This window comes from Ammospiza caudacuta, chromosome 3 (assembly GCF_027887145.1).
Source record: "Ammospiza caudacuta isolate bAmmCau1 chromosome 3, bAmmCau1.pri, whole genome shotgun sequence".
Lineage (NCBI taxonomy): Eukaryota > Metazoa > Chordata > Aves > Passeriformes > Passerellidae > Ammospiza > Ammospiza caudacuta.
In genome coordinates, this window is record NC_080595.1 from 52,566,908 (window position 1) to 52,589,729 (window position 22,822).

A 22,822-nucleotide genomic window follows, 5' to 3' on the forward strand; every position below is an offset into this window, starting at 1 on the left:
ATCCAGTAATGTGTGCTTGCAGCCCAGAAAGCCAATTGTGTTCTGGGCTGCATCCAGGGCAGTGTGGGCAGCAGGGCAAGGGAGGGGATTCTGCACCTCTACCACACTCTGGTGAGATCCCACCTGGAGTGCTGCATCCAGCTCTGGGACCCCAGCATAAGAAGGATGTGGACATGTTGAAGCAGATCCAGAGGAAAAACTAAAACATTCTGAGGGCTGGAGCACCTCTCCTATGAGGAAAGGGTGAGAGAGTTGGAGCCTGGAGAAGCAAAGGTTCCCAGGGGACCTTACAGCAGCCTTGCAGAGCCTGAAGGGGGCCTACACGAAACATGGAGAGGGACTTTTTGCAAAGGTATATAAGGACAGGACAAGAATGGCTCTAAACTGAAAGAGGGCATATTTACATTAGCTATTAGGAAAAAATTCTTCACTGTGAGGGTGGTGAAGCACTGGAACAGGAGAAGCTGTGAATGCCCCATCCCTGGCAGTGTCCAAAGTCAGACTAAATGGGGCTTTGAGCAATCTGATCTAGTGGATTGTGGTCTGCTCATGGCAGGGCGGTTGGAACTGGATGATCTTTAAGGCCCCTTCCAGTTCAAACCATTCTCTAATTTCACAAGTTCTATAATGCTATCCTCCTCTCACTCCTCAAGAGATAACATCTCCTTAAGCTTTACAAAGTAGGCTTTTCATTCCTTTAACTGATGTCCCATTCCAAAAGCAGCTGCTTCTTTCACATGCACATGTATACATACAGACTTCAGTTGTCATCTTCCCCACTCCCACATAAAGAGGATCAATTTTTCCTTCTCTCCATCTAACCACAACGCATATAGACTTTTAGATTTCAGAGTCAGACACTATTCTAAATCTTGATTGTCTATCAATACCAAATACTCAAAAGAATTTCTGCAGAAATTAGATTATCCTGCAGGAAAAAAAAAAATATGCATAGGAAAATATCACATTTTCATTGAGACATATCTGCAGATACATCTTAAATAGAGGATTAATAAAAAGAAGTTTCAATTAAGTCTCAATTCCTACAGCACAAGTATTTTCTAAATGGGAGTACTGGAAGGATTGCATTTGACAGCCCCATTCTGGGGAAGTTTCCATTAGATGAAAGGCCATAAGGAATTAATGCATGGGAAGATGAAGCTGAACACTTACAGCCTTACAAAAAGGAAGGACAATAACAAACTACAAATACATAAATCATACCAGTAATAAAGAATAAAAGAGGAACTTTGAAAGACACTTAGAGAATAATAGCCACAGGAAAACCTGAAACCAAACATGAGAAGTCCCTTCTTTTTCTGCTTAAAAATATACCGCATAAATGGGAAGTCATACAGAAGCTTTCCATTGTGAACTGTGGGAATTTCAATCATCAAAAGAACTTGACTGCAATTGACTAATTATCCCCAGCAGCACTAAAAGCTGCACTTAAGCACACAGAGAAGAGACTACAATACACATGTATACAGAGAATGCAAGTTTAAGGCACAAGCTGCTACATATAAAGTGAAACCTTGTAGTTACCTTTGGTTGAGATTAACCCAGCAAGTGTTCATTTGGTCAGTGGTTTCCTTCACCTTCCTTGAGTCGTCATCACGATACTCTCGAAGTAGTTTATTAGAAAGATCATTGAATGCTGCTACTGTGATGTCACCTCTATGCAAATCCTGTACCAACAGCTAAAAAGCAGTGCCAAATGAGACAGATTAAAATGAGACTATTTCTCATATTATGCATTTTATCACACATTATAAACCTCTCATTTTTTCCTCTTTTCTAAAAAGCAAAATGTGCACATTTTTCATCTAGGGGTAAAACCTTACAGAGAAAATCTACGGATATTAAATGTCCTGATAATGAACTAATCAAAGCATAAATAGGTGAGAAAAAGCTGTATTTGCCAGAACTGCCAAAGGTTAGAGAAATCCTCTTTTATAGTCTACTGGCAACAGAAATAAAAATACTTCTGTATTTTGAGTAGCATGAATAAGTTTGAATTATTATAATAGCAATATAAGCAGCATTTAAAAGCACCACAAATGAAATGTACAATATGAGAATTTGATTTCATTCCTTGGGGTTTTTTGTTTTGGTTTTTTGTTTGTTTAAAATTAAGGAAATACATTAGAAAGGTTTCTTTATTGTGGCAAGATATTTACAATGTGCCTTGACTTTAGAGAATCTAAACTCATTATTTCAAAATGAAAAAGAGTATTTGCATATATATATATATATCCAGTTGCACATTATGGCCTCTGTTTGGGCATGGACCTGCTTTCACTTAAGAAAACAAATTAGACCTAATAGTCCATTTCTATTTCCCTGCTTATGCAGAGATAGACATAAGTCAGATAGTTGTGCAAAGCACACAACTTTACTGTCTACTTAAACAGCTATGGATTGGTAAGCAATTCTCACAATCATACTTCCTGCCTCTTCCATTACTCAGCTGCATCTCTACATTGCCCCTTCATGAATATATACGTGCATATATATATGCACATGTTTTTTTAAACTCTAGTATATCCCTGTTCTAAATACTGCACTGGCAAGAGCCTCTCCTCACTGCTTTGTGTCTTTAGTTCTCATACTGTGCCACCTACAGCTCGCCCTTTTTCTGACAGCCACCAGGACAAAGGACACTAGACTTACAGATTTATCACAGCATGCTTGATATGATATAAAAAGCATCAAAGATTGCATTAAATAAAAAAAAAATAAAAATAAAAAAAGCATAGGATATGCCTGGCATCCACCAGATGTGAAATTCAGGACAATTTTAAATACCTTAGTCCATTCCTTGACTTACTAAGCTGCTGTTAAATATTTCTATGAAGTCAATTCTGCAGCAGTATCATTAAATTTTAATTGGTCTGGGGTTCAAGCTTTTTGCATAATATCATTTCTTTGATGCTAAATTATACTAATTTCAACTAAGCTTTAAAAGGCACACATGCCACCTGTTTACTTCCCAAAATGGGATTTTTGGGTAGTGTGATATATTGAAAAACACAGACAATTAAAATATCATGCCCAAAAAGAACCAGAAAATAGTACAACAACTAAATTGCGCATCCACTCATCAATTGAATGTAGTAGCATTACATAGACTCAGGAATCTAGTACGGCAAAAAAGGAAGCATAAGTGGTCTTACTTTGCTCTCTGCAACGTATTTGGCCAGCATCTCTTTTGGGGCCTGCAGGAGCCCTCGCAGGCGGATCTCGCACTGCTCCATGAGGTGCTCCATCTCCTGCCTCTGCTCGTGCCACTGCAGGCTGTGTGCCAGCATGTGCTTCAGCTGCTGCTGCCGCACCTCCACGCTGTGCTGGGTGCTGTCCCACTGGTTCTTCAGCTTCTCCACTGCAGAGGACAACACGGAACGTGAAAAATATGAGGCAAGTGAAAAAGTAGCCATAGCTACCTCCTAATCTTCAGGGCAAAAGGCAATAATAGAACACATTCTCAAATACAATAGTCTCAATATTCAGTATTTTAGTTCGCCGTCTAGTTGACATATTCACAGAAGCAAATGAAAAATCAGGTGTTCGGCTTCCTCTTGTTTGAGTAAGACATCATACAAGTAACAACTATTTTTTCTGGTATATTTCAAAGTCATTATTCACTTTTAAAGTCCACACATATAGGAAACTTTACAGCAGAGATATGCCAGCAGCAGGGCTCCAAGGAGCACAATTTTAGGGTGATTTTAAGATATTAGAAGCAATAAGTCATCTTTTTGCATCTATAACTTAAACTGGTAGAAACAAATAAATAAATACTGTTTGGACAGTTTGTATAAAGCAAACTGAGCATTCCTGACCACTGTCTCATGGCACCTACACTGCAATTTTGGCCAATGTAGAAACATTCCACAAGGTAAACAAACTACTTTGGCAATTTAACTCCAGCACAGGTTTCTATAGAATTTAGTAGATAACCTAGCAGAAGAGAGAAGTTATTGGTTACACCCCACTCCCTTCAAGTGGAAGGAATTCCATTCCTCTCTCAATAAATAGTTTCATTAGATGATGGATAAACACACTTAACCTTTAATAAACAAGGAGTAAAAAACACAAGAGCCTAGAACAAAAATAGTGCATCACAAAAAGCAGTGAATATGTCTTTGGAGAGAAATGCATGGCATCATACATTTTCCTGGATACAAGACCATTAAAGCAAGTATATTACTTGAAAGTCTATAGAGCTGGAAACCCGTTTCTCTACTACCTGTTGTGATAGTTACAGGGAACAAATTATATCACTAAAGAGTGTGATAAAAAAAGAATGTTGTAAAAAAGTTAATGGGAAAAAGTAAAACCAAAAAAGACTAAGCTGGATTTCCTGAGCATCTCACTACTCTCATGAGAAACAGGTACACAGTACGTAAGACTAAACAAATGTATTTATTTTAACAGTAAGTACACAGTTTTATTAAAAAATTAACAATCTTGATGCTCAAGTCACTTCAATTTTCCATGAAGCAAAACGCTAAAGGTTGCACTAAAATTGAAACCATTTAAGTGATTTACATTTTTCTAACCTTTTGCAATTAAACAAAGCCATTGTGCTTCATCTGCTTGAAAAAATCTCTTAACTTTAATACATTCAACAATATTCTGTTTAGTTCCACAAAGCTCTCAAAGACTGGGGCAGCAAAGCCCACCTGTCAGAGTAAATATCACTACACCGAACTGGTAGACAAACCTAGTAATTTCTGCAATATAGATTCATCCCTTTCAACCCACAGGCAGCTTGTGGATTAATTTTCAAGCACAGATATTTGATGTTCACATAGTAGTATTGGTATTATAGAAGAAATATTATTTATATACTTTTTCTTATTAATGGACAGATTAACCTTACTCTCTACACTGCTGACATATCTATCCTTTTCTCTACCTCCTGCAAACAGGACAGAAAAATAGTGACATTCCTGGTAGCCTCAGAACTTGGTGGGTTTAAGAGGTAAGTTCCTAGAAAAAGTTGTTCTGAAAAATATACTTGAAAAAGTATGGGCACCAGCCTGATATCACAGACAGAAAAACTAGAAGGAATTTCTGATGAGACTTTTTTCAATTCTAAGTGCCAATAAAGTTTCAATTCTAAGTGTCCCAAAAATTGGGAGCGAAGTTCCAGAGAAGGAAGCTTTGCTGTTTCTCTGCTCCTATCAATTTGAGTAATTATGCTTCATCTGATGACACACAGCAGACTTCCAGAAGGTTGTAGGACATTGATACATTCTGATATATATTCAGTGTCTATACATACTCAGTGTTTAAACAAAGAGGTGCATAAGCAGGCCAGAGTTTCACTTTTCTTCAAAGAGCCAGCTTTTCTTAACATAAGTCAGTGGTAACAAAACCTTCAATTTTCATGTTTCATGATAGACAGAAAATCTTCACACACATCCAAAGTATCTACTGGAAGCTTAATCCATGGCACCACATAAAACTTCTTTTTTCCCACTCTGGATGTGCATGACTATAGGGGAACTCAAACTTCAACACATAGTCCTTTACTTCTTGTTCAGCTTTTCTGAAGAATCCTGAACATTTTGTGACTGACCCCATGTCCCCTTGTTGACTGACTCCCGTGGTTATTATCCTAACTGCCCTGAGTTTCCACCTCCCCCTGAGTTCTGAGTGACAGCAAAACCAAGTTGCTTTTGAATCTTACTGCCCCCACCAGTCTATAGTCTGTGAACCTCAGACAGCAGATGTCATCTCCTCAGACCCCCAGAAAAACCACCCATCTTTGGGCTTCCCGTCTGACCACATCATCTCCATCAAGTCTTATGGACACCAAAGAAATTAATGCAGATCGAGTGAAGGAAAACTACATTACAGAGGAGAATATAAAAAAATATATCTTTCCATTTTTACATCTAACTATGGTATTCCCTGCTGCATGAAATTTCTCATCTTAGCAATGAGCAAAGCTTAAGACTTAAAAAAACAGACTGTCCATAAGTTTCACATTATGACAACTGTACATTTCTTAAGTACAAGTAAAATAAATTTTCAAAGGGAGTGGAGACCTTTAAATTGGAAATTAAATTTTCAAGTATGTGTCAGTTAATTAAAATCTCTACTCTCAGTGAACGATTTTTAAAGTACACACAAAGTCATTGTCCTAAAGTCAATACATTCATGTTTTTAACTGTCCAGTGCCTCAGAGCTCAACAAAAAAAGAAACATGATTAGCTCCTTTTCTCAATAAATAAAATCCTCAACCCTGGGTCTGTGGCTGTGAAGAAACCCAAATTCTTCACAAAATATTTAAAAATCCCAGCAAAACTATTGACCTTCATACTTGAAAAATCAGCCAGTCAAAAAACAAGAGGCAATTCTTGTTCCAGGAATTTTCATTACACTGTTTAAGTGAAAGTCACTTAATTGCCAAGGTTTCTTTTTCAAGGAAGGCAACTTCAGCTATACCCAATCAATAATTTTGGAAAAAGACATGAAGATTTTTTACTGCCATAAAAACAATGTATTTGCAAACATAGGATGGATTAACTTACTTTTTTCTGTGATCTCTGTCCTGATGTCTGAACTGGAAGTTTTATTTTTCAAATTCTGAGCCAATGTAAAAACAGAATCAAGCTGAGGGTGGCGATGGTCCATATCTGCATTGGTTATCTGTTTTTAAGTCCAAAAAGTAGAAAATAGTTAAATTCATCTGTATTATTTAGGTAAAAAACACACACGTTTCCACAACTATATAGCTGGTCCCATCATTATTGTGACCCTTGAACTGTCACAGTATAATAGCACTGCACTAAAAGGCTAAAATATTGTAAATTGCAGTTACTGAAAATCCAGAGGTGAAGGTTAACCTATCAAACCACACTGTTACCACAGTTGTTGCACAATGTTTTCCAATATCTATTCTTCATAGACTTATTTTCATATAAGTTTCCATAACTTATTTTTTTCCTAACCAAGATTCATTTATATGTATCAGAAGCAGCAGTGGGTGCAGGGGAAAGTGAAGAACAAAAACTGGAAGGAATAATCAGACTATATATTGTTGCTCTATAAAACATTGTTCTCTTCATATACCAGAATATTACAAGTTAAAAGAAAGTGTTTCAAAAGCTACATCATGTTATTCTTCCAAATTCCAGACTATGTGTGAGATACTCACAGAAACAGTTTAGCACTTGTTTAGCCTACAGCTTTAACTCTACACTTAGTTAATCGACATTAAGTCAAATAAAATGAACTTTAACAGCAGCATACATCTCACTTATACTGCTCTTAGTCACGGTTCAACATGGCATGAGCTATCAACAGAAATAAACATTTACATCATAAGCATTTATGTTACAACTTTTAATCCTCTTAGCATGTCTCTGGAAATCAGTTTAGTGTAACTACAGCAAACAAAACTCATTAGAAACCAGTAAAGAGTGAATCAAAGATCACCCACTAAGCAGACATGAAGCTGCTCTAAAGTCTTCCGTGTAAATCAACTATTACAAACCCCAAAAGATGCCAGGAGGTATTCTCCAATTTCTTCATTTTAAACAAAAAAGTAACTGTGAGCCAAGCTCACATAGGGACACAAGAATAAACAGAAAACGGCTCTGAAGGAGAAAGGAGTATAATAAGAGCATTTCAAGTGTAACTTTCGTGTTATGCATTTAGCTGCAGTCAGGGGTTTTTTCCCCTTAAAAACATGTTATTGCTTTTAGCTTCTTTAGTGAATGTAAGAACTATTAAAATGTGAAACAATTTTCTACTAGCCTTCACAAAAGCACATACTTTCATTCGTGTAATAGTCCGATTGATCTCTTCAGTATTTCCCACAGTGACTATGTTTGACTTGAGCATCTGGTCAATCAGCACCAACCAGTCAGCCAGCTCAGTTCTAGTTTTGTCCAGATCAGCAGGTGCAGAAAGTTCCAAAGCCTGCTGAGTCTGAACAGGAATTTCCAATGAAGAAGATGCTAGCACCACCTCTTGGATATCTGAAACAGAGTGTGGGGGTTCTGTTAAAGCAAAAGTAGTCATGGCCACACGAGCAGTTCTTAGAATTACAAGGGGCTTTTTGTAATTTCTATAAATATGTAACAGCATCTACAGAGAAAGCACAGCAAAAATTGTATTTTAACAACCAGAAACTAAGTAATGAGACTTATGAACCTTTAAGGCAGCTATTTTCTTACTGCATGCCAAAAAGACTCACCCAAATGATTCCACCTAAATTCAAAAAAAACAAGATGAAAACTTGCAAAGACAAAATTACATTAAACCTAATGGAAAGAAGCTAAACACTCATTGACATTTATTAAGCATAAAGCCCAATATTTTTGTTTAAGATAAACATCTAAAGCTGTCTTCCTCAGTTTTGTACTATGTAGCAAAAAGGTCTTCTCCACTCTTGGCTCAGAATTCACTTAAGCACAAGTGAAGCTTCTGGAACAGATGCTTCATGGACTTGGCATTACACAACTGTCTGAAGAAGGGACAGATGCCCACTAGTTCAGTCACATCTTCCTCTCTTTTTAACCTGACACAAGAAAGAAGTGAGAAACGAGCTGAATGAATAGTAAGATTCACTCCAGAAGTTGTGTTCTTGTTCCAAGAAACACTAACATCAAACTGCAGCATGAATATTTCACACTTCCCTCAAACAACGAAACACAGGAGTTTTAACAAACACATTGTATGAAAGGATAACAAGCTGAATTCAAGGTTTTGAAAGGATTAAACAGAAGTTGGTTTGCCTCAAATTTTGTTTACTGATTCTGAAATTTAAAAAAAACAATTTGAGTTAATTTACTGAGGTTTGAGTTGCAAATTTTTTCAGGCAAGGGCTGTCGTCTTTGCCTAAATTTCCAAAAGGGAGACCTGGGCATTTTATTTACAATCTGTATTTGCTGAACTGACTCCAACAACTTGAAAATATGACCAGTGTCAGCATCTGATAAAAGAACACATATTTAGACAGCTTTCCCTAAAACATTCAGAAAGGTAAGTACCTAGCAGATAAGGGAGACCCATCTGGCCCTCTAACCGAGCCAAAAGAAGCAGAATGGTCTTTATTTAGAAGACAGCAAAAAATCCACATGCAAGAGTTACTTTACAAATAATTAGCTGTATGGAAAGCTTCTAGTGCATCTTAATTAGTAAAAAGCATGAACACAAATCCACAGGAAACAAAACACAGAAAACACAGACACAGCTATGTCACAAATACAGCTATTTTGTTTTTACTCTCTACCTAGTCCTGATGAGGAGGCCTAAGCTTTATAAAAATTTCTCAATTTCAAAACTCTTAGAGAAACTCCAAAAGACTCCCCCAGTCCTGAAGAGTAGAGCGACTTCTTCACTACCCAAATATTCCCTCTCCTCCACGGCAATGAGAAGGCAGCCGCAAGTTCAACACAATGCTTCAACATTTCTTATTTATTTAAGTTCTTAGAGTTTATTTTCTTTTTTAATTACTTTTGACTGCAAACAGGATTACACTCAAGACAATTAAGCAGAACAGAAGGATCAATCACTCACCAGGAGGCTTTGTCTTTGTAACAAAACGGGACTGCCCAACAAATGCCTCCAACTCTCTCACTTTGTCAGGCATTTCTCTGAACACCTACAGCCCAGCAGAGAGAAATAAAAACAGTAACACAACCTATATTAATGGCAATTATTAAAAGACAAAATACTCTACACCATGCCTCAGATATATTTTAATTAATTTTTGGAAGGTATTCTTTAAAAAACAATAAAAACTAAAGTGTTTTTTCCATACATCCTAGTGTAACACCTAAATATTGAAAAGAAATAAATTGCTGTGGACAGGCTGTTTACACAGTTAAACCATGTTTACATGGTTTTTACATTCTAGGCACCAAAACTATAACTAATTATTTGAAAATACTTTGAAGAAAAGACAATGCAAAGCATGATTTGTTGTCAGTCACACAAAGTAAAGAAACAGAGAACTGACAAAAAAAAAAGTGTTACAACTCCACTGTAGTGAAAACAAATGTGCCTATATGCTTTCTAAGTTTTTTAAAGTCAGTGATGAAAACATAGTGCTCAAAGCAGTGGGGGAGTCCCTATTTTCATGGCTGAGTTGGTAAAAACACATCTTTTTCTTTCCCTGAACTATCAAAAGCCCATTTCCTCAATAAATTCTTACATCTGTCACCCATAAAATAATTAAAATAATTTAATTTTTTCATTTGGATCTCCAGGCTTTGCTTGAAAAAAATCTTGCTTTACTACAACCAGCCTTGCCAATGAGATTGAGCACATTAGTTTCTAATTTACAGTAATGTTTAAGAAGAATCACAGATACACTTGGTAAGATTTTCTAAGCTCTACCACAGCTTTATTTCTTTTCCTCTTAACTGCTACAAGCATTCAACTTTCCTATATAGTAAAGATTTACTCTAACTCTGAATTTCAAGTTAATACTTACTGTTTGACTCAAATAAACAAAATATTTTTGATTCAGCTGATACTTGTGATCCATCTTTCAAAAAAAAAAGAAAAGAGAGCCAATACAAGAAAAAAGGAAACAGAAAAACCTAAGCTAACCAAATTAACTCAATCTGATGGAAAAATGTCCATCAGTATTTTCATGTGTAAGTGGTTTGGGGTTTATTTCCTCATCAAGCCTGTATGGTTCCCTAATCATTTTATGTACATGCCACATGTCACAGATACATGAAAAGGAAAACAATCATTCCAAGTACACCATTCTGTTTTCAACCTCAAGTACCCAATGCTAAAGAAATGCATACCTTATTCCACCTCGCTTTGAGGGACCGCAGGCAATCAGAAAGCTTGGTTTTTTCCTGAAGATCAATATTTTTATCCAACAGTACTTCAGATTCAGTTCTGTTCAGCCATTCCAGTTTGTCACCCAGAACTTCCATCTCGTCACTTAAGACCTAAAATGGACAGAAGAGTTATAGACTGAAATAAAATGCATACATGCTTAATTAAAGGAGGAGGTAAGCTTTCTTTTAATTCCAATGTTAGACCTTTCCCTGAACATACACAGAGAAGCTCCAATTTTGGTTTCTGTGCTTGATCTAGAAATTACTGAAATATTTATTAACTTTCACTTCCAGCATTTATATTAAGGTAGATGACAAGAAAAATTACACTTTGATGACAAGCAGGAAATATTCAACTGACATGAGGGAATTTATTTAGGCAAACACAATTGCAACTACTTTACATAATTTATAAACACTTATTCAGGCCTTCCATCTTAGATTTGGTCTAAAAGAGGTTGGTTGGGGGTTCGTTGGGGTTTTTGGTTGCCTTTTTTTAAATTAATGATTTTTAAGAAACAAGCAAGCAGGTTAGTTGCACTGACTGCTCCTCTCATTCTTTTAGGATTTCAGAAACTTTTTCTTTCACACATTCTATAAACCAAAGATGTTTTGTTGTCAAAGCGAGACACAAAACAGGAAAAACACATACATATGCACACAACTTACTTAAAATGGCCAAAATCCTTACAGTTTAAAAAACAAATTAGATAAAATCTTACACACATAAGAGATTATTACAACTGCCCAGTAAATGGGACAATGTTGTTACTTACCCTTTAGGGTTATCAGCTTTTTTTCTATAGATTTTAGCAATTTAAAAGTTGACAAATACACATCAACTCCAGTGAAATTCTACTCACTAAATTCTATCAGCAATATATCTATTTCTCACTGTCTCTCACACAGACACCATCTTCTGGCTACATACCAGTTACCAACTCAACCCAACTTCATTTCGAGCTACAGCTTGCCTATGTAAGAAATCTCACAAAATTGTCTCACACAACCATAATATGTCTTTCGCTGTTCACAATATAAAAACTACCCTCCTCAAAAGCCATGCTTTACACAAGACATACAGATGTATACATATTTACACACTAATCAGTCTTGCCTGTAATTCTTGCAAGTTTTCTTCATGGTTGAATGTAAATCTTGTGTCCAGAGCATTTTCTACATTTTCCAACCAACAACGCAGCTCATCAAGCTTCTTCCTGTACTCTATCAGCTGCTGGTTCTCTCCTTTTAGCCTTAAAAAGCAAAACCAGAAGTCCAGCAAATCAGTCCTAAATTACTTCTGATGTCATGGTCAACTTTTTTCAGTGCTTGAAGAATTTTAAAGAATTCATTTTATCATCAAAAGACTACCACCCTCATTAAAATGCAAGATATTTACAAATAAATACTATTGCCTTAAAACCAGACAAATTTTAGTTCCAAAGTCATAAAACAGACTTTTAAAGACTACAGAAAACATTAAATGTAAGTGATAGTAATGACAACACCTTCAGGCCTAATCATTATAAGGTCACTGAATTTTTCCCCTGGAGGTTTTAGGGACATATATAATACTTCCACTAAATCACATAAAACTTTAATGAAATTTCTCAAACTAAATAACTAAGCAAGATCCTATTTTATTCCTAAACATATCAGGAGCTGTTAAAAACATGTAATTACATTAAGTTCTTACTTTACAATATAGTGGAAATCTAAGAACTGTACAAATTGGTTCAATTAGCGTATCTCTGTCAGTAATAAAACAAAACTTAGTGTAAGGTACTTACAAGTTCAGCTTCAGTCAGAGAAAGTAGCTGAGAAATTATTCTTTAAAAAGCCTGGCTTTATAAGGATATTATTTTTAAAACAAAGGGAAACTGTAAAAAAAGTTTTGTGGTTGTCATTTTGTGAGTTGTTCTAAACAAAGACTTACTAAGCAGTCAACTTCAGGTGGATTTATGAGAAATTTGTTCTAGACGACAGTTCAAAGCAGAGCTCCAAACATTAGGAAAGTTCAGATTAATAACAGCGTGCAATAGAATGCACTCTCTCTCCCAGCGTCTGCTCAATGAAATTCTACTTATTGCATCTGTTCAGACATCCAAATTTTTGATTAACTTATTACCTTTGTTGTCTATCCATGACCTCTGTTGTGATTGCTTTCCAACGTCTATTCAATCCTGCCAGTTTCTCCTGTAGGAAGCTCCCGTCTGTAGCAGACAGCTTCTGTATGATCCCCTCCCCAGTTCTGTTCAATGCTGAAATACTGGTCTGATGGCTGGTGACTCCCTCTTCAAGTTCCTGTCAGAAACATAAAAGCCACACAGAATTTTATTACTGACCTGAAGTGACTTTGATCTGGCTCCTGATATGCAGGATGAACCCTGGGTGCATATTATTTTACTAAAAGAGGCACTTAAAACCATCTTACTTCAAAATGGATGCTGTTGACAAAGTTATTAATGTTCTTTTATTGAATGTAATTCAATTTTCTAGGTGTCATAAGAAGATAGTGACACAAATTAGGCTATGAATATTACAAAGAATCACAAGAATTCATTCAGGTCACCAGTTCTGAAATCAACACTCATCCTTTTCTCTTTATGTACAGCGCTTCCTAGTAGTTCTAACCGATCGTTTGACTTTTAACTAGGTCTTTTCATGATCTGTATCCCAAATATTTCTTTACCTTCAGAGTATTTTAACTAAGATATTTATGGCAGCGCTGCCATGGTCCCAGACACCATGGAAAATCTATGAAGATAAAGAAAGTCAGAAGATATTGGGATTAAATCTTCAAACATCCCTAATGACTACAAAAGTCCTACACTGTTAGCAAAAATTTATTTGCAACTAGATTAGGAATAAGATGATTCAAAAAAGAGAAGTACAACGCATCAGAAGAAAACTTCAAGCAGCAACAAGGATAAAACAGAAGCTGTGTCTTAGACAGAACATAGTTTTCTTTCAGAACACACATTGACACTTGGATACCTAATACTCTCAAAAGAAAAATCTGATCCTTAAAGTTATGCTCTCTTCTCCTTATTTAAAAGGAAGTAAAATAAAAAAATATCAGGGAACTAAATTCCAGAACCAAAATCTGAAAAAAAAAAAAAATCACACCTAAGACCCCTGTAATTGGAATCTTCTTTTTCTAGATTGTTTACACACGGCAGTATCTCCAAAATACATTCATTTAAATAAACAATTTGCTAAGTTATAAATGACCTTTTTGGGGTCCATTTTTTTTTCAATTATGAGTCAAAAGTAAGTGAAATATTACACTGGATCTTTTATCTGATTAAAATATTTTTGAAGCCTTAACAAAACTTATAAACTGAAAAATCATGCCAACATTTGAATTATCAAATTATCTCAAACCAATCCATACTAAGAGTGATCATATAACCCCATACTATAAGCAGGAGTTGAGTTCTTCCCCAAGAATAAATTTTAAACTGCAGCCAAAATAGAAATGTTAAGAGTTACTGCTCTTTGAAGTGTAATAGCACAGCCTCTGCAAATCCATATGTCTATCTATAAAACTACAAATTTAGACTAAACTCTAGACTGTTTCCAGCTTGCTCATTTTCTGCTCCAGTCCCACGTACCTGCTGATGCAGCCCAGCTGCCTGCAGCTCCAGGCTGCCATCGGGCCCGCGCGCGTCGGCCAATAACGCTTCAGCCTCCGCGATCCAGTGGGAGAGATCGTTGAGATCGCAGTGGAACTGCCTCCACGCCTCAATGGCTCTGTCAAAGCAACTGTGGGAAAACACAGGAGTGAAAAATCAGCCAAAATTTCAGCTAGAAGGCGAGGAATCCCACCCCAGTGAGCAGAAATTTGCCTTGCAGAACAGAAAGACTAACACACAGCCTGGCTAACCAAGTCCTAGTACTGAAGGCTTCTTGGCACAGTAGCAGCTGGAGAAAGCCAACAGCACAGACTGTCATTAACTTCCAGCTGAAGGAAGAAAGGGCAGTCCTCAGCAAACTTGTTCTATCACTTAAAAAATAAAGATTGATTAGCTACATCAAGTTGGTCTGCAGAACCCTTCCCTCCTTTATAGTGAAACAGTTCAGCTATCAAACAGTGTAAAATATGAAATATGATTAATTGCTCAGATTTTTTTTCTCCTTCATGAGGAGGAAATGGGGTGCTGGTGCCCAGGATTTATTAAGTGAAGGTGATTTTGATTATATATTTGATTATATAGTATTATCAGTGAGCACACATAAGTAGGTCTTATAGCATTTAATCACACAATAATTTAACAGATACTTCATTGTCATCATCTTTGCAGCCTCAAATTAATGTGTTGCCTAATTTGAAGGGCAACATGTTCTTGCATGGAACAGAATAACCATAGTCAGAAATTTGTTTCTGATAAAATGAGAGTTCGGTTATGTTAACGAGCTACCAAAGTAAGAGCATGAGAAAAACATGTCAGAAAGGAATGGAGTGGCTTGTTTTCTATTTGTTGATTATTAACTATTCCCAACTAACAAAAATGGTCATCTTTAAAGACCTAAGAGGCCAAGACTACTGTTAATCAGAGAACCCTCTGTTTTGACTGAGGAACTATGTCATTTGCAGCCTATTACTGCAAACAATTGCAAATAATTGCAACCGTAAAGACACCAGGGTTATTGCACATATATGGATACAATCTGAAATTACCAGCATAATAAAGATCTCTAAAACCAAACTTTAAAGGGCTACCATTGCAACTTTTTTTTTTTAACTGAGATTAATTTCATCAAAATTAAATCTCATTTTACATAAGATCCATATTTTTGACATATACAGGGCTTATTTGTTGTTATTATTATTAGCCAATTAAAAAGTCTTGGAAGACGTCTTAAAAATTTAAGATTTAAAGAAGTCTTAAAAATCTTCACTTTAATGTTTCTAACCTTATCTCCTAGTTCTACCATTTCAGTTTCAGCACATACCTTGATTTAACACCCTAGACCAACCTGTACACTGACCACAAATTTCAGTGTCCCTTTATTTCTCACATATGTTTCAGTCCAAGCATATTGTTTCATAACAGTACTCATCCCACACTTAATAAGATACATTCTAAGCACTTAAAATAGATTAAAAGAAGGTTTTATAGGCTTCCTTAAAAATTACAGTTTTTCAGGGAGTTTTGGCCACATGACTTTCTCAGAATACAAAATTTAAAACTTCAGAGAACACTGAGGTACAAAGTTTTAACTTGCACCATTTCTGTTGTGGGACTACAGCTCCATCAGTATTTTGAGCAATGAGCAAAGTTCCACCTCAGTTTTGAGTCACATGCATGTGCTGCTATTCCCCTACAGACTGCCTCATCTGAAAGCTAAAAGTATCAAATTCCTGTGACTATTGCACCAAAACTTGGCCATCATTCGCCTCCTCTGCAGGAATCCACTGTTTCCAAGTCATCAACACTTAGCACTGGGAGAAAATCCACAGCAAAATGAGCACACCTATCAAACCAGTGCAGTTACAAACATTAAGTCTATATATACATACAAAATCCACACTTTTTACTCTACACACGTCCAAATGCAAATGCAGTCAGCTGGATTTAGTTGACTACTTAGAAGCTTTGATAAGTAAAGTTGAATTAAACTTGTGCTTGGCTTCATCAGAGCATTTACCAAAGGTTTAACTACTTAGCTGGCATTCAATCACAAAATCTTTACTACCTCTGAAAACTAAATCAATCTTTTGCCAGAGGCTTCAGATGCTGCTTCTTCTAATTTTGTCAAAATTTCCACCCACTCCAGACATAGAAAAAAGCCAAAGATGATTAAGGAGATAGTTATCCAGCTTACACTTAGTGTAACACTGGTAAAAGCAAGCTTAAACTATGAATTCTTCTTTGTAACAGAAAGGGTTTAAAAATACTAATGCCATTTTAATATTGCAATTAATAACATCTTCAGTGATCAAAAAGCATGCTTCTATTAAAATTACAGCATTTTATATATGCAAGAAGCTACATATCATTTATCTAAATTAGTAGTCCAGTAGTCCCTTTTTGTATGAAAATGAAGCCCAATATTATTCTCATTAATATGAAGAGCTTTACAAACTTTATGACGGTCAAGCTTAATTTGTATCAGCAAAGTGACTGAAGAGGCAATCTGTTGCATTTTGCCACTTATTCATAAACACTGAACTTACTCTTTGATTCACTTACCTTTCTCAATAAGAAGACTAGGTTTCTGGTTAGCCCTGGCTACTTAATCAAAGTAAATTTGAGTAGCAAATTCAACTGTACTCACAAAATGTTAACATTAGTTAACTTACAAAATGTTAACATTAGTTAAAGCTTTCCAAGTAAGCTTCAAGTGGAAAAAAAGACATAACTAAAGCTTAGTGCATACAGTATCTATGAGGACAATACTATAGCTACAGGCATATAAATATGGACAGGCACCAGATTCGGGAGCAGTTGTTTCCAAATTCAGCAGGTGACCACAAGCACCCAGCAAGAGCACAAAGCTCTACATATCTGGCATCACTGCTTTCTGATTGAAGAACCCACAGTGAAACAACATTGCCTGCTGAGTTATTAGAAATCTTGATCCTTCACTCATCCAGGAGCCCAGAATTTCTGGAAGTCTCTATTTGGATGATACTACAAACTGATTTTTATATCCCCACACAAACTGATTTTTATATCCTCTGAGAAAGAGTTGGAAACACCTGCTTATGTAATACACACTCTTCCTAAAAACACGTCTTAAAAATACACTGCCACATGTGTTTGATATCAGATTTCTGGTGCTACAAAGCAAGCAAACATAGTTTGGCATACCTTATGCCCTACAAAACTTCTGCATCATCCATTACCTTACATCATCATTAAAAAGGAAATGCTGTAAAAGCAAAGGAATTTCAGTTTAAGCCTTTGCATTTAATTTTAAATGTTACTATATAATTTTCAGTCATTAAGGGGTTTTTTTGCATAGCAGCAATCTTTGTGTACACTGCTGCTTGCAGCATGAGCACCTTCAGTTTAGTGGTAACTTCCCGAACATGTGCTTTGACACTTTTACAAATTCCAATTTGAAATATTCCTCTAATACACTTTCCCAAGAATTACTAAGTGGTATTGAGTTTGTTTTTAAAGATTTAAAACTGATTCAGATAATGTAAAAAGTTTATTGTCTCTTCTATAAGGGTTAGGGAGAAATCAAACTTTTTGCCCAAGTGAAATTACACCTATTTGTGGCAAGGAAATTAGAAATACATATCTCTTAAGCACTTATTTTAGTATTCTTTTGTTTTCCTAACAACAAAATTTTCTAATCAGGTCATCTCTCATCTTCAAATACTTACAACAAATATTATTGACAACTGTCATAGGTGCTGTATTTTAAAAACCCTATTCTTTCAAATTGCATCCTTCCTTCAAAAAACAAAAAAAAAAAAAAAAATCAGCCTTGAATTCTTTATAAAAAGATGTCCTACTCAACATTATTCTACTAGAACTTTGCTTTGTGATGCCTTTACAAAACCAAAATTTTACATTCCATAAACAAAACATTGTATCTCACAGACTAGAAACAATGAGCCTCATGAAAGCAGCCAAACTTCAATTTCCATGTTAACAGTTTCAACATTCAATAATTCTGGAAATTATTTTGTAATACCAACAAATAAAAGCTGACAACTCCCAAACTCATCTTCATCATTAAGGTACATTTGAAAAACACTTATATAAACACGTACATAAAGTATTTACATGGCCACAGAGACCAATCATGCTTGACTTACCACTTACGATCATTGTACATTCTATTAATTCTGTCCCATTCTGCATTCAGCTGTGTTAGTGCATCTCCTATTTGTATTGCCTCAGGTCCAGATGCTTCCAATATAACATCAGGCTGCTTTTCATGTATTACTGCAATTTGATCCCCTAGTTTATCCAAAATATCTTTTATGTTCTGCGAGTACAGTAATGGCACAAGTCATTAGTAAAGTTAACACCAGCAGGAAATAAAAGAAAAATAGCAAAAGATAATATTTTCAAAATTGTTTCCCAAAAATCAGCATCTACAGTAAGACCATGACCACAGTAACATTTACAGTTTAAATCAGTTTTAGCAAATGAACTAAATAGCTCATCATACCATTTAAACATGTATCCTTTTCAGGTATTTATGAAAAGGATGTAATAATTCATACATATCTAATTTGTTCCTAAGGTAAAGGGCACACCATACTTCTCAAAATTACACTAGCTTCACTATTAAACAAATCTACCCATGTCACTATACATACTCTTTCCTCATGTAAAAAAATGGACCACAAAATGCAACTTCATCATGCTTCACGTAAACTCCCATATGCACAGAATTGCAAAAGCATAAGGCTGCACAAAGGTTTTACCTTTAAATGACAAAGTTAAAGTAATCCATTTCAAATACCACTGAACTATTATGTGAAAATTCCTTTAAACCAGATATTGTTGTAAGACTGCCTTGGTATTCAGAAGACAAATAGTCCATGCAGACAGTGGAATTTACTTATCTTTTTGAATTTAAAAGAGTAATGCTTCTAAAAATTTTATGCTCTGCTATTTGCTTTTTCTGAAAGCTATATCAAAACTTCAAATCAGATGAGACACCTGCACCAAAAATACCAAAAGTATTTTCAACCTGTCTTAACATAACCACTCCTAACTGCACTCAAGGCAGCACAGAAGCAGAGTAAGCAGGGTTAAGAGAATTTCATCAACAAAACAAAGGCTTCCCCCTTTGTCAAAGGCTGGCACCATTCCCATATTTGGTTTTATAAAAAACATAAAAAAACCAAAACATGAAAAATGGAAGCATGTGCACAGCAGAAAGGAAAGCATGTCAGAAAAGTGGACCGGAATTCTGCAAAGCTTTTAAGGACCTACATAGCAGCTGCTGAAACAGCCAATCTAGCTCTTAGTGAGAGGCAGAGCCCAACTACACCTCAGATATGACACATGGACCCTGCTATGATTTCCAGTCCAGAGAGGTACACCTACCCTGCACCATGCCATGTGTAATTACCAACTCCAATGGATGTTTTCTGAGGGACTCTATTTCACACTCTTTTGTATGGTAAGAATTAACCAGGGCTCATACTTCTCCACACTCAGCTCATATTTGACAGGAGGATTCAGTATTTTCAAGCATGATTTCTTCATCTCCTTTTGAAAAAGTCGAGGTCCTCAACTATTTCCTCACTATAAATCACACAAGCTAATCCACTGGCTGACAATAAGATGGAGGAGCTTAAAACTGAAACAATATTGCTGTTTTGCTCATCACAACAGGTACCATCATCTTGTGGCTTCATACACAACTTCATAAAAAGACAAAAATCACCCTTTCTCCTATTCCTATTTGAGCAATTGCTTTCACATGACCTAAGAACAGCAGCTGTATTATGGCTATCAAGCAGGAATGCAAGGAGATTGGCTTCAGCATTTCTTTAAGTATTATGTAGACTATGATGGCAAACAAGCATCTACAACAAATTAAACCTTGCTCCCTCAACCTCCTACCCAGTTTTCATGCTGCTACACTTTGTATCCAGATTATGCATAGAAAAAAAAAATAGCCAAAAGAGCTATCATTTTTTAGTTTCCAGTGTATATTGATCTTGTATACACCAAGCAAAACCACAAATGTAGTAATAGAGTTGTTAGGGTGGTGGCCTTTCTTCTGCTGTTTCCCTTCTCCACTCTGAATATAATGCTTAGGCATGCAGTACCTTCAGTGCATCTTCCTGAGCTGAAAAATCTTCATAGATGCCAGTATTCAGCTCTGGTGCATTGAGCAGCAATTCAACATCAGCCATGGCCAGCAAAACTTTGTTGATTTCAACCAAGTACTCAGCTGAGAAAGGCAAGGTCCTAACTCCTGTAGCAAATTGGCCTTTCAAGCTCTGCTGGACAGGGATTGCCTGAAAACATGAAAATTCATTTTATAATTCAAGCAACAATCAATTTTATTAAAAAATCCTAAATCAATAAACTATATTCAGAATAATTCCTTTTCTACATTCGAAAAGAAAATAAAGGCCTTTCTAGCAAGATTACATTCATTCAGAAAGCTGCAAGTCCTGCACAAGACAGTTTGTTTATTTAAAAAGTTAGGAAAAAGTTGATATCATGCTTCAAAATGACTCTATTATTCTTGATTAAAACTCCAAGCAATGGGAAGGGTACCACTGTTTCTCTTAACTTGATCCTTACAATTTCCAGAAATAACACTTCTTGATTGAGCCGTTATCTAGTGTTACAATCCACTCTGCTTCCTTCTTTGCCAAGATACCAATTTACTGAAACACTTATTTTTCCCATCCATATTCTTTTCAATAGGCATCCCCACCCACATTTTCTAACCATTTTTTTAAAAATAAATTAGTGCTCCACCAGTAGTCCAATATTTTGCAGCAATAAAAGGCAGTAACTCCTCCAGAGCTTGCCAATTGTTTTCTGCTCTGGCTGCAAGACTAGGCTATCTAGCCAAGTACCATGTTAGCAGATAAGAGTAAGAACAGTAATTTAATGCAGCTTTTTCTTGGCTCACTAATAGAGGGCTGGATCTGAAACATTGGGAAGATTGCTACAGGAAACTATCCCTCTGCCACGCCTGGCAAAAATTAGCAGAGGCAGGTAAAGCACACTGAAAGAAAACATTTTAGCAGAAAATGTTTCTTGTCAAACGGAATTCTGTTACCATCTCTGAAAATAGCCTAGTTCTTTCAAATTATCAAATAAAATAAAGCCCACTTCCAAATACTGAAGAACTCAAGCAACTTTAAATCACCATGTTGCACTTGGTGAGTGAATCAAGCAAGACAGAGGCACGGGACTGTGGGATTTACTAACAGCTAAGAACACTCTAAAGAGTGAAGAATAAATGTATGCTCAAAGCAATTTCAGCCAGTGAATTTTACTTTGCAATTTGTCTGGGCTGGGTGTACACATGAAAATCTCTAGCAGAGCTGACAACCAATAAAATATTAAAACCAAGTGGCTTGCAAACACGTGTCTATATCTTCCTCCTTCACATGCTTCTGACAATTTCAAATATGTCACTCAAATTAACAGGAACCTAACATAACCAGCATATGTAGTGCAAATGAAGCAAGGACTGCAGCAGAAAAGATATGTTCACATATTCACAATTCAGGACTTTACATGCACTAAATGTTCCTAAGGATTTTCTTTGGTTTGTGTTGCTTTGGGTTTTTTTGGAGGTTTTTTGTTTGTTTTTGTTTTTTGTTTTTGTTTTTTGTTTTTGTTTTTTGTTAATTGGATTTTTGTTTTGTTTTATAAAATAGACAGTCATCCTGTTCTGAAACTGGGGACACAGCTTTGCTTCCACAAAACCTTTACCACCTCATATGATTTGCTCTCAGTGATTCATTGCACACCAAAGAAACAGGATGCAAGGGCATAGTCTACTAAAGTGTACTAAAAACAAGAATTACAGAAAAGCATCACAAACTACTCAGTACTGCTTTTGATTCAGTACAGCAAGCAAGCATCACAGTTAAAAACAAGGCTTACTCCATATGTTTTAGCTACAAAGCCAGCTTCTTGGTCCCTGATGCTCCCCAAATGCATTTTCTTGAGGCTCTGCATATATTTTATCAGCTTCCATCAATGAAATTCAGAGCAGAAGCCCAAGGCTTAGACAGAGGCATGATTCCCTGTGGAAGGAGAGGGCCCCAGTTCCTAAGAAATCAGACAGTCTGTGCAACTCAAAGTATGTTTTCCCTAGCAACATGAACTATGTCAAGGTAAGAAAAAATTCCAGGATGCCTTCTACAGCACAGCCATCTGCAATATCTTCACAAGGTGTTTTCTCTAGCTCCCAAATCATTCCAGAAGTCCCATTCTCACACAGGCAGCAAGACTTCAGAATCAAGACTTCATCCACATGAATAGGTCACTGGGCTTTACTATGTTTCCACTCCCCACACACGGCTTTGTCTCATT

The 22,822-nt window shown here is 36.1% G+C and overlaps 1 protein-coding gene across 1 annotated transcript in view; it reads right to left on the reverse strand.

Annotated features, from left to right (window-relative positions):
* UTRN (utrophin) overlaps positions 1 to 22,822 on the reverse strand; it is a 341,981-nt gene that overhangs the window by 187,739 nt on the left and 131,420 nt on the right. Inside the window, exons 41-51 of the mRNA XM_058801643.1 lie at positions 20,584 to 20,775; positions 18,607 to 18,779; positions 14,441 to 14,591; positions 12,952 to 13,127; positions 11,941 to 12,076; positions 10,785 to 10,934; positions 9,541 to 9,625; positions 7,792 to 7,997; positions 6,546 to 6,663; positions 3,177 to 3,382; positions 1,546 to 1,700 (exon numbers count right to left, since the gene is read on the reverse strand). Of these exons, the coding sequence (XP_058657626.1) occupies positions 1,546 to 1,700; positions 3,177 to 3,382; positions 6,546 to 6,663; positions 7,792 to 7,997; positions 9,541 to 9,625; positions 10,785 to 10,934; positions 11,941 to 12,076; positions 12,952 to 13,127; positions 14,441 to 14,591; positions 18,607 to 18,779; positions 20,584 to 20,775 (1,748 nt within the window). The remainder of the gene's footprint in view (positions 1 to 1,545; positions 1,701 to 3,176; positions 3,383 to 6,545; positions 6,664 to 7,791; positions 7,998 to 9,540; positions 9,626 to 10,784; positions 10,935 to 11,940; positions 12,077 to 12,951; positions 13,128 to 14,440; positions 14,592 to 18,606; positions 18,780 to 20,583; positions 20,776 to 22,822) is intronic.